Source organism: Limulus polyphemus, unplaced genomic scaffold (assembly GCF_000517525.1).
Source record: "Limulus polyphemus unplaced genomic scaffold, Limulus_polyphemus-2.1.2 Scaffold1322, whole genome shotgun sequence".
In the NCBI taxonomy this organism is placed as follows: domain Eukaryota; kingdom Metazoa; phylum Arthropoda; class Merostomata; order Xiphosura; family Limulidae; genus Limulus; species Limulus polyphemus.
This window is the reverse complement of record NW_013666932.1, coordinates 36674-52720: the sequence shown is the minus strand read 5'-3', so window position 1 is coordinate 52720 and position 16047 is coordinate 36674. Positions and strand designations below refer to the sequence as shown.

Here is a 16047-nt window from a genome sequence, read left to right as displayed (position 1 = left end):
TGAATTAAATTTAAACAAACATCGATATTAAAATAAATATAGAATAATAAATCCATCAAAAACATTACGTGTTATTCTATCAGTTGATATAGTTTCTGTTGGCATTAAGCAACCTTTTCTGAACTTTGGTAATTTTACTGCAGATTTCTTTCAATACCTTAAGTAAAAATTGTATTTAACTCTTCTAAAGTTAGGCACAACGCTTATAATTTTAATAGGTTTGTTGGTGTAGAGTTTCTGTCAAAAAAGGCTGGATAAACGACCAACACAAAGCCATTCTCATCAATTTTGGTTTGTTCATGCAAAAAATCCAAAAGCGATGATTTTGTTGTCCTTGAGTAATCTAACACTTCATTACTTAATCACATCTTCTAATGAATAAAACAAACAGTGAATTGTGTTATTTGAAATTTGATGAATCTCATGTAATTGTTGTTGTTGGATATTTACTGATAACCTTCAACAGACATTGGCATTTTGACACTCATTTTTGTTTCAAACAGCAATACACCATTTCAAAGTCTATCTTTTCTTGTTACATTACTTATTATATCTTTCAGTCACTCATTATAAGTTGATATGACATTTATCCAAAAATACTACACATAGTTTAAAACACAACTTCAGTAAGGACAATGAAATAGGTGGGCCTAGAATGACCAGGTGGTTAGGGCGCTTGACTCGCACTCTGCGGGTCGTGGGTTCGAATCCCCGTTCCATTAAATATGCTCGCCCTTTCAGCCGTGGAGGCGTTATAATGTTACGGTCAATCCCACTATTCGTTGATAAAAGAGTAGCTCATGAGTTGGCGGTAGGGGGTGATAACTAGCTGCCTTCTCTCTCTCTTGTGTTTCATTACTAGATTAGGGACGGCTAGAGCAAATAGCCCTTGTGTAACTTTGCGCAAAATTCATAACAAACAAAAATAGGTTCAACAAAACGTGTCTATCAGTGAAAAAATAAAATCATATTTGAAGCTCAGCATATTTCAAAACACAATTCACAAACCTAAAGCATGTGGGCATGAAAGACTCAGAACCTGTTTTTTCTCTTAGAGAAATCTTACAAGCATAAACAAGTTTTCATTCAATTCACGAGAAAAAATGTCTCGCGACTAAACATGGATGTTCGAAATATTCAATGAAAAGATGAAAGGAAGAATATTTCAATAGAAAACAAATTTGGCCTTTAACAGTAATCCTGCTCTGTTTTTCTTTCTTTTTTTATGCTCTCATATTATTTTTCTTAGCTATAAAAGCGAATAAGGAAAAAACACCAGTTTATGACACCTGCTAAAAGAACTAGTGATAACGTGTTCCTCCATCACTTAGAATCAATAATTGAAACTTCTAATGCGCATTTGAAAAAAGTCAATCATTTGTTTAAAAATTCACTTTAATATACTCAATTCTTTACCAAATTAACTACCAAATAACAGTATTTGAAACGTCAGAAACATACTTTTTATGAAGAATAGACTTGAAATATTGACTGCTATTTACTTTTATAAATAATTGCGTCTTTTTCACATTTGTTTTTCTAATCATGAGATTCGATCTTTTTGTTTTTCATTTACACATTTAGATTTTTTTGAAAAAGTTTATAAAACTTACAGGAGAAATCAATAGATATGATGTTAAAATATGACTTTCTCTGTTTTAGCAGTTGAAATATAAAATCATAGAAAAAAAAAACAATGTACATTTTATTTAACAGCCATAATAAAGTATTTTAAGAAATTTCACCTCGAATACGCTTTTAATTTGTTTAACACCAAAAAAAAATTATTGGTTAGTTTGGTCTTGAAGTACATTTACAAGAAAATATTACGTAGTGCCCTGACAAGGGTTGTTTTTAATTCATATAGAAAATAAAACCAAATTGTAAAATGATGTTATTTATGCAAATTCTCCTTCACGTTTGAGACAACAAATTAATATTTTTCTTCATCTCATTAATTGTCCGTTGGGGGAGAAAACGTCTAGCAAGCTAAGTTTTCTAGTTAAGTCGCTGACCAAGTTCTCGTAAAGAAAACACACTGAGAAATCAACGTTATGAAATTACAGCGATTGATGGTAAAGGAAAAACATTTTTAATCTAGTATTACTTCTTTATATAGTTTACACAGCACTAATGAATGTCTCAAAAACACCAGTAAAAACTCCGAAATATGTTTAATTTTGATTCACGAAATTAATCTACTTAAAGCAAAATGTTTCCTTGATTGCGTTTGTGAAAGAATTCTTGACACTTTGTAAAAACTAAAGAGATATATTTATGAAGTATTGTTGAAGAACTTAGAAAGAAAAACTTTTCTATTCGTATGTGGTTTGCAAACAACGTCTATTTATAAACATATTTTAATAGAGTGGATTGCTAAAACCTACACAAAATAAAAGGTTGATCAGTGGTGAGTTCTCCACAGTGGATAGAGAGCAGATAGCCTATTGTGTAGCAGTACACTAATCAGACAACAAAAACATCTCTGTGTGTCAGAATCAGCTTTCATTGTCATGGTTACAGCAACTATTTCAATGATAACGTGTATCAAGTGCTATCTTTGAATATTTAGTTTTTGCATTTACTTTATCTACTGGTAATTTCGTGGTTATTGTGTGCTCATTATTAAATATTAATATATTATTTTATTCATTGTCAGTGGAATTTCTGTGAGTCGCAATTTGCAGTTCTGTTTATGTGCATGTTATGTTTATTTGAAAGGAATTATGGGTCTATGGGTCGTCCTATAGCCAGTGAGAGTAACCGTGCTGACAGCTATCAGTGAAAGGCATACTTTGCTCACTTATCATAAGCTGGGTTAGTATATGCTAATTTGCCTATATATATATTTGCCGATATATATGTATATATTAGAGACAAAGCAAGCACATTTAATATCAGAACCTTTGATTCATGCATCATATTTGGAGCACCACAATGAGCATGACCACATAAGATATGCTAGAGCTACCACTGCTGTATCTACGTCCATTTCAAGTAACAATGTTGCATGATATCCATAGACAGTTTAAGGATGCCAGGACGTCCTTTGACGTTATAAGTTTCTCAAGAAGTGAGAACTAAAGATAATATCATAGAACAAAGTAACTATCGTTGTTATTATAGAATAACATCACAATATATCCAGTAAAAGAATGAAGTACAGTTAAAGACTGAACTTTATATTATACAACAATAACAATATTAGTCCACTAAGGATTATAGTTTTATATTATACAACAATAATATATCATGTTCAGTTAAAGACTGAACTTTATATTATACAACAATAACAATATTAGTCCACCTAAGGATTAGTTTTATATTATACAACAATAATATATCATATTCAGTTAAAGACTGAAGTTTTATATCATACAATAATAATATTTCGTATCTAAGTACAGAGTGAAGTTTGTATTGTATTGAAATGCTTTATACTAAATATGCTATTATAATAGATCATTCCAACGTAATTTTCAAATCTTAAATCATAGTGAAAATGATTAAATTTGAATTTAACTGATAAAAAATTAAACATTGACTGATGAAAAAGAAAAAAAAATGTTATCCAAAAATGAAAATGTTTTCAGAAGATAAATGTCGTAGATTCCAAGCGAAGTGCACTTACACTTTAGTGGAAAGCGTTTTTGTTTTCAATCCGAATTACTCTGTTACACAAGGAAGTTTGCCGTTGCTCTTTAATGGCAACAGAATGTGCGTAGGTGATTGTTCTCTTTGGCATTATATGCAGCGATTATATCTTTTATTTTCTCTTTAATCATACTGATATTAACGACTGTAAAACTGCTTTAATGCACGCGGCTTATAAACTATGTTTGAATGCTAATCGTTAAATTATTAGTAAATTCGCCCTCGATTTAAGTACTTTTTATAATGTTGGATTTGTAGCGGCGTTTGCTGAAATACAAAGTCTAAAATCAAATCAAGTTCTCGGTTGTTACTGTTCTTTAACTAATTCACAAAATGATAATTTGTTTGTAATTAAGCACAAAGCTACACAATGGGCTATCTGTGCTGTGCCCACCACGGGTATCGAAACCCGGTTTCTAGCGTTGTAAGTTCGCAGACATACTGCTGTGCCACTGGGGGGGGGGCATAAAATGATAAATGAAGGACATAGTAACACAGTTAGAATACATGTTTCCTAACTTAGCCTAGAAGAATGTTAGTTTTGGAAGCAAAAATGGGTCAAAGTTCAAAATCACAAATATTTCTTGCTGGTCATAGAATATGGGTCAATATGTGACGCGAGCGTCACAATGCAAAATCCAAATGTTCTAAATTATTTCAAAGATAGCTTCTCTTTGAATTTTAACTAAACCTATTAAGACGTTTCATATTTCTTCTAAAACGTGCATTAGCAACGAGTGTCTCATAAATAATAGAACCTTCAGGGTTTAACCAACTGTTTGGGTGTTATTGTTTTGTTTTTTTCGTATTTAAACATAGTTACTAGGTTTATGTAGTTACATCTAATGGAGCTAGTCCAACCTAAAAGTCGTCAAAAAACGAAACAGTGTTTCTCAAATTTCCTGAATAGAGTTTCTAAGCAATTGCAAGTGCAACAATGCCACGCAAAAAATGTTTGAAGGCTTACATTTGAAATCAAGAACATGTTGTACCTATTTATAAACAGAGATTCTTCGCTACCACACCACACAGGAATCTTTGAATTTCCAGGAATTGGCACATGCTAAATTGTTACTTAAGATATTGCTTATGTAAACAATGTGCTTTACCGTGTATTTTTTACGTCTGTTTGGTGGGGTTTGCTGAAAGATCAATATATCTGCTAATCGGTTTTTGAATTATTTTTAATATGACCCAAAGCACAGGTCGATATATCCATGTAATAACGCTACGTGTGTGAATAAAATATTTAGAAATGACATTTAGATATTTACATCATACTTTGTTAAGAATATTTAAAGCAAATAATAAAATATTTTCTAGTTGTATAGGGCAAGTTTCAAAGATATTTAGGAAATAACCCCACAACGTTTCGGAATTATATTGACTAAGTATTGTTAAAGGTCTAAACGAGCCTATTAACAAGAGTTCCGGTCATAAAATGGCCCTGTACAGAGAATGGAGCTTCCAGTAGCACTGGAAAAGAAAGAACAGGTCTTATATATCGACCAATGTCACAGTACGATCTCTAAGAAAACGTTGAAAGAAAAAAAAAAGGTTAAGAAAGATTGATGGAAACAATATTGGTATGGAAGACTCGTTCTTCCTATGTTAACAGATCTTTGTCGATAATAGTGATTTTCTATATGGTTTTCAATTCAGCTTGTCATTCTGTCGTTCAAGTAGTTTGATAACTACTATTGGTTTTCTAAAGCATTTCTATTTTCCAAAATACGCTTATCATTCAGAATCATCAATAAGATTTTATTAAAAACAGTTGTCAAAGTATTAACAAAAAAAAATTGATTGATTACAAATTAAAAAAGTAAACCATATAGAAATATTCTGAAGGATGTATCCTATTTTTATTGTTTTCAATTTAGATAAAACTGTTTACATAGTGGTAGGCATTGTAGCTGTTTCAATCTGGTTCGTGCACATAAGATTAAACAAAAAACATTACAAGTAAACAGGGTCACTTGTTTTATTATATATCATACTTTATTTCCGAAATTATTGTAAAGCTACATATGCTTGGAAGAGAATCTGTTTACTGAAAACGTATCTACGTACTTCGCTAAGCTGTAAACTATTTGTATTTATAGATATCCCTGAATTACATATCAAATTAGAGAGAGAATAATGTTATCTACCGTGCTTTAGATAATCCTGTGTTTCCGCCACAGAAAAGATATTAGAACTACGTTTCATCATCTTGTTGACTTTTCATCATTAACGTGATAGCGTTTTCGTTGCGCGTATTTATTTATGTTATTAATATGTATTTGTTTTAACTACTTTATATGTATATTATTCCTTGGATGTGATGGCGTTCCTAGTATAAAGATAACACATTAGTTGCTATAGTAATAACGATATTGATTTGGTTTAAAAGACTGAAACTTTGAATAGATAAGAAGTTGTAGCTTTGATGCTGCGTTAAAGAGTAATTCGATTTATACAGTTCTAAAAGCACTAACTTCAAACGATCTTGATGCATACGTTGAAAATTAACTTTTTCCATTCCAAGACATAATGACCAAAAGTAGTTACTTTACCACCATTAATTGATTTCATTAACTTAAAAACTGCTTTTTGTTCAGTTCTATATAGTTTGCTTACTTTTGATCAGAATAATACAATATGTGCGTAAACAAATTACAATTTCTTAGTTATGAAAACTTCAAGTCAATCACTGTGTTAAGATATTTTTTGTATTAAGCAAAGCTATAGTTCAACAGAAAACAAACTCTTCTAGAGTGCTCTTCAGCTATAGTTAAACAGAAAACGAACTATTCTAGAGTGCCATGATTGAGGAAAATCACTTGCCTTCTAAAGATATATTCATAAAAAACACGGCCATCCTTTGCTATGTATACAATGATACTACTTTCTCGGACACTATAAAAGTATTGATGATACGCTCTTTAACGTTTTCGGGCCCAGAGATAATAAACTTTCTTATTGTATGTTTCACAAACAGTTCATACACTCGTATACAATAATATATAGAACAACTATGTTGATTATCACAGCTGTTGTTTGATACCGTATGGAAGAAGTGAAAAAACATCACTATCAATCATCGTCAGAGATCTGGTTACAGCTGGCGAGAAGCTGCTCCTTCATGCCAGAGATTGATCGGGGCATCTAACAGTTTGCCAGTTATTTATCTCATTAATATATTGTTAGTGAAAAAGCTAATCACACTGTTGAATCTAATAAGAAGTGGTTTTATTTTCTGTTTAATTTAGGAATACGATGCGCAGGCTTTAACATAAAAAGAGTAAAATCCATTCATTTATAATAAAAAAATATTATAACTAATTAAGGAGATCTTCCATCGTATATAGATTTGTCAACTTTTTGTTCTTTTTAGTTGCAAATAAGTTGAAAAACTAAAATTAAAGAGATAAAAATTAAAAATACCTGAATGAAAATGCATTGTACATTAAATTAATGTATAAAAAAGTAAGTGTAAGTTTAAAAAAAACGACTTAGAAACTTTTGTTATATTACTCATGCATTTGGCCCGAAATTTTAAAACTTAATTCTCATTGGTATCCTTATACTTTCATCAATAGCTATGTCCTTGTACTTCCCACGATGCAAGCAATAGGCCATAGAGCAGTGTTTATAGCGAATATTATATGAAAAATATCCACAAGTCTCCGACTACATTAATTAAATTAAAGAAAACTTTTTTCGATACTTCAAAATCACGAACTTTTATTATTTACTTTATATAAAGACACAGTTTAAATGAAAAATTCATAAAGTTGCATATATTATTTTTATTGACCGTGAACACCCACCTTGTATGACAAGAGAATACAGAATTAGATGAATGGCTAAGGTTTTGTAGTGAATAGCATATTAAGGAAATGTCTTAAGCAAGCGACTTTGCCAGTCCTTAAAAGTTTTTTCTTGTTAGGGCAAAGTACGCCATGCATCAAAAGATGGTTCTTCCCTTATATCACCATCTGCTCTTATATACTTACTTAAATCAGAAATCTGAGGGGCAGTAAGATTGATCCCTTAATCGTAAATAATGCAAATTGAAATTTGTTTGTTATTTGTTGTTTCTTAAATTTTACAAAACTGTTAAACCTATTTTTACATTAACATTGCGTAATTAAAACTATAAGGTTTCTAGCTCTATGCTAGTTAAGTTATGACGGAAACTTTTCCTTAAAATGATAGTTACTTTCAACCTATTTTAGTGTTAAAAACAATTAGAAAATGCCAAACGTATACGGAAACTTGACAGATGCTAATAAAAAGACACAACAACCACTCCATAAATCGGGAACCTGCCTGCAGGTGGCAACGTTGTATGAAGTGTGTGTGTGTATATATATATATATATCAACACATACACAAGATATTCATTCGATATCTATAAACGATATAAAGTGTTTATAATATGGAGTTCATGTACTGGTTATCAGTTCAGTTTTCCTTATAATTTCTACAGTTCTCAATTTTTTTAATAAATCATCTAAGAACTACAAAGATCTCTGAAGTTCTTTTCAGTTCATCGAGCAAAATACTCATAAGATTGGTTTCAAATATATATATATATTTATTAAATTTTTTAGTTGAGTTCAGAAAATTTCACATATAAAGTTCGTTTTTCATGACTGTTGCAATGTGTTTTAAGACTAAACGACATGCCATCCCAGAGCATCAGACTAGAATGCAGTTTCTTTTATTAAGCTTTCTAGAATTTTGACATCAGACCAAAAAATAACTATTTTCTGGTTTCAGCTCACGTTTAAAGCGTGTTGTATGCCACTCTGTCATTGGATAATAGGACTAGTTTTTCAGAGTTCACTTAAAAACTATCACACGCTCTGTATCATTACCTGACATTGTTAAACACGTTGCTAAGATGAAAGACATTCCACGACTATGTAGAATCATGTAGCTTAAGTTGTATGTAAAAAATATCATGACCAAATTTTGTAACGAATGGTAAGTAAGTTGTAATATAAAACATAATAGTTTCATAATTATTAGTGGCAATTGATGGTGAGCAAAACCATTTTTCAATTTCATTGAAACAGAAGATCATTTCAAAGAAAGCTAAAAAATCCAAAAACAGATCAACAAATAAAATGATACACTAACGATTAAGTACTAACGGTAAGGTTGTGGTAATCTGTTATCAATCGTTGTCATGGTTAATAACCTGTACGATAATAATCAGACTCATGTGATTGTTCAGGCTACTTAATAATGATTCGTTATCATACGCGTAAGGGCATTTAAAGACTTATAATTTTTTTACTGAAAATTTTTTTTCTATTACAGTCATTCATGATGCTAGATATTTGTGAGAATTGTTAGACACGTATCTATCTTTTGGCTTTAGCAAGTCTTCGCAGTTTCTCGGATTCTTTTATTTGGTATCATGACACATTGGACTCTATTTGCATCTAAAAAAAAGAGTACCAAAAATTTACTTTTACATTTCACACGTCAGTTTACCAACGGAAATGGATCCATCCGATGAATCGATAAGTAGAGAGATCGGTCGTGCGTGAAGTGTGCATGATGCGCGTTTAACCGTGATGTACCAAAAGAACAATAACAGAACGTGTTGACATTATAGGAGAATCCTTTGAAGTTCCCTAGTGATTAGAACTTTAATGTATTTTTTAAAAAACCATTCACACCAACTAAGCAGCTCTATCTCGTCTGTAGATCTATTTTCTGCACTATTCAGGCTATAAACATTTGAAAACAGAATATTGAGATCAATACTAAACTGTTGATACGTCAAACTTCAACTTAACTCCAAAATAGGTACAGCGGTGAACTTAATCAATTTTTGTAGTCAACTTTAACCTACAAGTTTTTTTATGTAGGCGAGACCATTACTAACTTTCCTTATCTTATGAGTTATATCCTGTTTTTATATCTACGACTATATTACGAAAGAAACTGACTCATTAATAATTAAACTTGATATCAAATGATATCTCAAAAATGTGGAGCCTGATCTTAAGCAGTGGTAGAAGGTTTCTTTAATGAGTTTTTAGTTTAATACAACAACCTATAACTCATAATCCTACAAAACATTTTCTTTATTGCTTTTGTTTTTGCTCTTAAAAAAATTCTCACTGCAACTGTAAATAAATTATATTAATAAATCTACAAATAAATTAATAATAATAATTTATTGTCTCCCGGTGGGACAGCGGTAAGTTTTCGAACATAAAATGCTAAAATTCTGGGTTCGTCTCGTGTGATGGACACAACAGATAGTCTAGCGTGGCTTTGTTCTAAAGAGAAAAAACAAACTAGAAACAAAATATTTTTTTTGTTTTTGTTTGAATCAAGTGCATGTATAATAATGGATCTGTAGTAAATATTAAAGCAGTGATTTGATAGAAATTGGAAATATCAACGGATGAACAGGATCTCTTAAGACGTTCCTGGAGTGATAAGCTGTTATCTTGCCTTTCAGTATAATAATTGGTCTAATTCCATGATGGATTCATGACAGAATCCTTAACATACCTAAAGTTCTAACCAATGGCTTGAGGTCTATCATTCTTAGGACTTTATTCACATGACATACACTGGTCAGTTTACTGAGAAAAAAAGTCATTGTTGATCCATCTGACCAGATCATTCCTCATTACTATTCCATAACCTAAAGTTGTGCTTATTGTATTATTAAATGAGCAAAAGTATTTTTCTTTGTACAACGGATGCTTATGTATATCCATGATATCTTAAATGATTAATCTCCTATTCTCTATGTCTCTAGTACACTTGCTTCCGATGCGCAACAGTTGACACTGTGTAAAGTTTGGTTACAATTGTTTTCCTGTTTTGTTTTACTAGGCAGTGCATGGTACTTTTCCCACATAATAATCTGTCCTTTGTTGTTGCTTTTCCCACCTGAAATGCATACTAATATCCCTTTAGAGGCTGTTTTCCTTGACATATCAACAACCGTGGTTACAGATACAACTTACTTACCAGTTACCATCAGTCTCAGATCTTTCATGGAGAAATTCTGTTTGAAACTGAAGCAAAGCAGGAGTAGTTGGCCCTTAATATACAGTAGTTTATTGAGTAGTTGGCCCTATTTACTTGTGACCACTCAGTGTACATCCTCTTAACCTCTGGAATGAAATTTTTTTCTTCAAATTAAACACACAACTATTTAAACAAAATTTAGTGTAGGATGGACTATAACAGTCTTGCACACTCGAAAAAATTACTTGATTTGATCTTTCTTTCCATAAGAGCCGATGAAAAATGCAGTAAAAGATAAAATTACTAAAATCCATAATACTGATCTCACGTGAGATTGATCGTGTAAAAGTCGTAATTTAACGATGAGAAAGATGAGATTTGGTATAAAGGTGAAAGCGTAACAAGCTCTTGTGCGTATTCTGCAATCAAGGAGCTGTATTTATAGTCTTAAAATACGTAAGGTTACTAAAGAGCTATTTTAGAACAAGTATTTAATTAACTTCATCAATTTAACTGTAATGAACAATTCAATGTTTTAATCACATATTAGATGTGTTCATGTTTTCAAGCATTTCATACTTCTGATGTTTTCAAACGCATGAGTCCTTGCAGGCTCTTTAAGTTTTCACATCTAAGAATCAAAATGATACGTTAACTATCTACAGTCACACTGCCAACACTGTGCGAGGTATTCCATTCTTCATTATATTCAAAGTTCTATAAACACTTAAAAGTCGAGTTTTGAACAACTCAACTTTCAAGATCTGCATATCTACATGTGCCGATGTTTCCATTTATCAACGTTATATTTTAAGATCTGTGCAAGAACTCAGCTAACAGATGTTTCCGAATATGAATTTTGTTGAAAGAAATGTTATCTCAGCTGGCGGAGCATGACATAATAATAAATGTGTGATGTTACATCACAATAAGACTGTTGACAATTTAAATTATGTATCTTCTGTCATAAACGGTTAACATAAATCATGATTCAGCTAAGACTCTGCTAGTTGAAACTCATCCGAGTACTGACTTCTGGAATTAGGCGAAATGCTTCGTCAGCAGCAATGTATAGCAAACAAAATATAATTAAAATGTATTATACATTCTTCTTGCTGTAAACCCTACTTGGTCGGAAAGAATGGCGTGATCCGACTTATCATTAGTTTGATTTGGATGTTATATCATACAAATACTGCTACAAAATATTATTTTTTTCGAAGACTGTGACGTGCTTGGATTTGAATTTTATATTGGATCCCAGTATCAAATTGATTTCAGAATAAAGCTCATAAAGTATATTTGTCTTTTCCAGGAATTCCAAACGATCTAAAACTTTACTGGCAACAGTACCCCTGGCTGCTAGGAGAGACAGTATGCAAATTACGAGCCATGGTGGCCGAGATGACAAGTTATGCTTCAGTACTGACAATTGTCGCATTTACCACTGAACGCTACATCGCTATATGCCATCCTCTAAGTATCCAGACCTTATCTTCTCTTTCCAGAGCGATTAAGATAATTACGGCTGTGTGGATTGTGTCATGCATTAGTGCAATACCGTTTGCTATCTTCACCAAAGTGAACTACGTGGAGTATCCTAAGGGATCGGGGAACAATCTTGAAGGATCTGCCTTTTGTGCGCTTCCAATGGAAAGTAATGATGTCAGTTTGCCTCTTCTACAATTCTCCATCTTTGCCTTTTTCATCCTCCCGATGTCATTGATCATTATTCTGTATGTAAAAATAGGACTAACACTGCGAAACTCACGCTTCAATCGCGTATCATCTGGGGAATCTTCAAAACACTCATCTACTGGCGTTGACTCCAGAAAACATCGTGGTCGTCGATCGGTGCACAAAATGTTAGGTAGGCTAATAATATCGCAAAATACGTTTCTAAAATTAATATCTAAATTTGATGTACAGATAGTTGTCAAAGCAGGAAATGAAAGCATAGATAAACAAGTTAGACCATTTTAAAACATAGGTTGAGATAAAATTATGAAATTTAGCACATACAATATATATATATGTATATATATATAAGAAAACGCGAAATGGCATTGCGTGGTAATCACATCAGAAATACCAGTCAGCCTAATGGTGCAAGCTTCTGTTGAACAAAAAAACATAATATTTACTCAGCTTTTCAGGCCGGCAGTAATAGCATACAGATGCTGGATTTATGATACCAGACTCAAAGCTAGATTTAATATAAACATAATTGTAACACGTTTGAGCTCATATTGGCGACTATTTTAAACAGGTCATCATCCGTGAAATTTAAAGTAATAAAAATAAGTTAACCGTCAAAATTAGTTGCTAAAAGTAACTGATAAAACTAAATACATATACGTTAATGTGTGCAAACTTAGTGCAAATCATGATAATAATTTGGATTAAACTTTCCCTCATACCAAAGTTCATTACGTGACTTTCCTTAGGGTTGATTTTCATTCCTCAGATATTCATGGTATGAACTTTGTTACTTAACGTGAGCTAATATTTCGTATTTGATAACATACAGTTCTTTGATATTTGCATCACTCTGAAAATTGTAGCAAATAGCTTATTCTTATTTTTGAAACAGAAAACTAGAAAGTAATACAAGAAACAACGGATCGCTTCAAATATCTCGTATCATATTTGACACTTCTAGATGCAATGTTTGTTGAATTTGTTATTACTTTTGGAAACATGAAACATAGTGAAGAGAGTCATGAAAAATTAGCCTTCAACTTTGAAAGTAATGGTTGCTTGAATAAGTAATATATTTATGTTAAATCAGAGTTCTGATAGAGAAAAACACAGATACAGATGATTTAGTTTTAATAAGCAAAAAGAAAGACATAATGATTTAGTTATGATAGATTAATCAAATGAAATAACGAACTGTACATTTGTAATAATATGCAAGTATAATAAACTAAATCTCTTTATAATGTGTTATATGAATATATCTTTATTACTATAATTCTTTAAAATATTTAGCACATGTTTCTGTACTTATTCACGAGTTCTAGACGAACTGGGTTTGCCCACCCTTTAACTCGTTTAGTATTGCTTTTAGAAACTGTCTCATTGTTGGCTAAATACTAAAATTTGTCTATCTTCACATTTAGACTGTTTGCTGGATATGTCGTTGAGAGGATCTCAATAGGTTATCTAGTATATTGATCATATGTGAATCTAAAGAAGCTAGAAACTCTAGTTTTCCTTTTTTGTTTGATGACGTGGAAGTACCTTGGAAGTTCTGGTAGAGCGTGGGATGGAATAGAGCTTTATACAAAGTTCTTATTTGCTTCAGTGACCGATTGATGAAGTTGATTGCTTGTCATTTAGGATATGGTGGCATATATGGTTAGCTTTAAAAACAGAGCGTTCTGGAAATATCTTTTTCTTGGCTCTGAAATAAAGAACCCCTACTAGAATTTCCATTTTTCTTTGTTCATTTCCGAACTTTTTTACTGAAAATCTTGTGTTTAGTCTCTTTATTTCTACTCGAGTCACTTACATTTATTTAAAACTCTGCTACCAAATCTTATCGAACTTTATTTATCATGGTCCTAAAGCTCATCTGTTGGTTTCAAGTGCATCTTAGAATACCATAAGCTAAGTTTTAAGAACAATTTGGTGCCATGAACAAGGACTATTGATTTCAGAGTTTAAGTTGTCTTGTTTTTCTATTCCCTTTCTTTTATTGCACTTTGAGCTTTGTTAGCATGGAAAGATAATTTCCAAGATGAAAGAGAAAAAGAGTGCTGGAGTGCAGTAGTCTTTGAACGATCTGCAAGAGGTTCAAAGATTCTCTTACTCGGATTAGATTTTTCACATCAGATACAGAGAGCGATGCAGGGATATTTTTATTTGACCATTATACTATAGATACGAGCTGCAGCCTGGTACCTCCAGATCTTCTGGTTAGGCCCTCTCTTCTGATCTTACCTCTAGTGCGTGGGAGAATTGACCATCTTATTCTGGGTGAGGACAACTAGTATTTTTAACCTCCATCACTTATTGGTCCCACTGCTGACTTAGATGGATTTAGAGATGCCATGGAAGGATGACGTCTGCCAGTTGAAATTACTTCTCTATTAAGTGAGACAACAGGCACCTTTAGTTACCAGTGAGTAGTCAAAGATACACATCCACGGCAACCCTACTCTTGTGGAAATAAGGTTCTGACTGATGAAACTGTGAATTAGAGAAATGGAGCAACTGCTTTACGTGTGAGCTGATTGGACATTGGAGAACAAACACTCTATATGACTAACAGAAGAGACAGCATGATTATTTCCAAATATCTGTTAGATAACAGAAGAAGAAGGATAAACAAAAGACAGTGATTGTTGTTGTTCTGACTAGCTCAATCTAGCGGAGTCTATGTTGGCTCTGGCTACCAACTTGGAGGGAGGGGTGGGAAATTACTTGCTTGTGTCCAAATCTATGTTTACCAGCTCAGTTTATCCAGGGCTAGACATAACTTGGCATATGTGCTTGTAAACAAACATCGAAATTAGTTTGAAATTTTGGTAGACATTAGTGCTGCTAATCCTTGTCCTGTGTCAGACACACCAAGTGGAGCAACCACTTTGACTAACCAAAACTGTCTTCGTTATGGCTAATAGAGGTAAGTTCAAGGTACACAGAAAATAATCTCTCTTTCTGGTTATTGTTACTGTCTATCACAAGACAAAAGTCATGGTCTCTAACATTAGCGATAGATATGCTGCAGAACATATCAATAAACGTGGTCTGTAGTACAGGTAAGTTGCAGTTCACAAAAACCATCCGATGCTGACAAGTGAAAACCCATAAACAGTGGACATGGACAACACTAGTATATAGAGAACAAAAATTCAGCACCTCTAGTCTAGTGTATTGCTGCTATCTGCTGGGATGGTTGTACTGATACACAAAACACACACTGTCTTCACTCTAGCAACTGTGTTGCACTTGCTTAGATAACTATTGCTCGACATACTGTTTTTTGCCAATGTTGGTTGTAACTATAGTCAGACAGCTGTTCGTCTTCTAGACGGAATAATTAAAAACACTGTAAATGAAGAAAATGTGAATGCTTTTAGCTCTCAAAATGACTTGTATTAATTTCACGTCGTGTCATTCAGCCTAACTGATGGAGCTTACACTACGCATCTTGCAATGGAAGAGCAGTATCATCTGTTAATGAAATACTGGTTCCTGTATATATATATTTCAGTCTGCTTCTGAGAACCTGATAATGACGTTTCACAGCATCATATATGACAACAGCATACAGAGATGTATGGTGAGTTATGGTGAGATTCAATGCCCATATTATGAACTTCATGAAGCTTTGAAAACCAATATAGTAGCAGTAGTGATGCTGAACCTTAATGGCAATGGTGATTT

The 16047-nt window shown here is 32.5% G+C and overlaps 1 protein-coding gene across 2 annotated transcripts in view; it reads left to right on the top strand.

The window, feature by feature from the left end:
* Positions 1–16047, top strand: part of LOC106463090 (neuropeptides capa receptor-like) — an 82280-nt gene that overhangs the window by 55897 nt on the left and 10336 nt on the right. For both annotated transcript variants that reach the window (XM_013923061.2, XM_013923060.2), the window contains exon 3: positions 11966–12520. In XM_013923061.2, coding sequence (XP_013778515.1) covers positions 11966–12520 — 555 coding nt within the window. The remainder of the gene's footprint in view (positions 1–11965; positions 12521–16047) is intronic.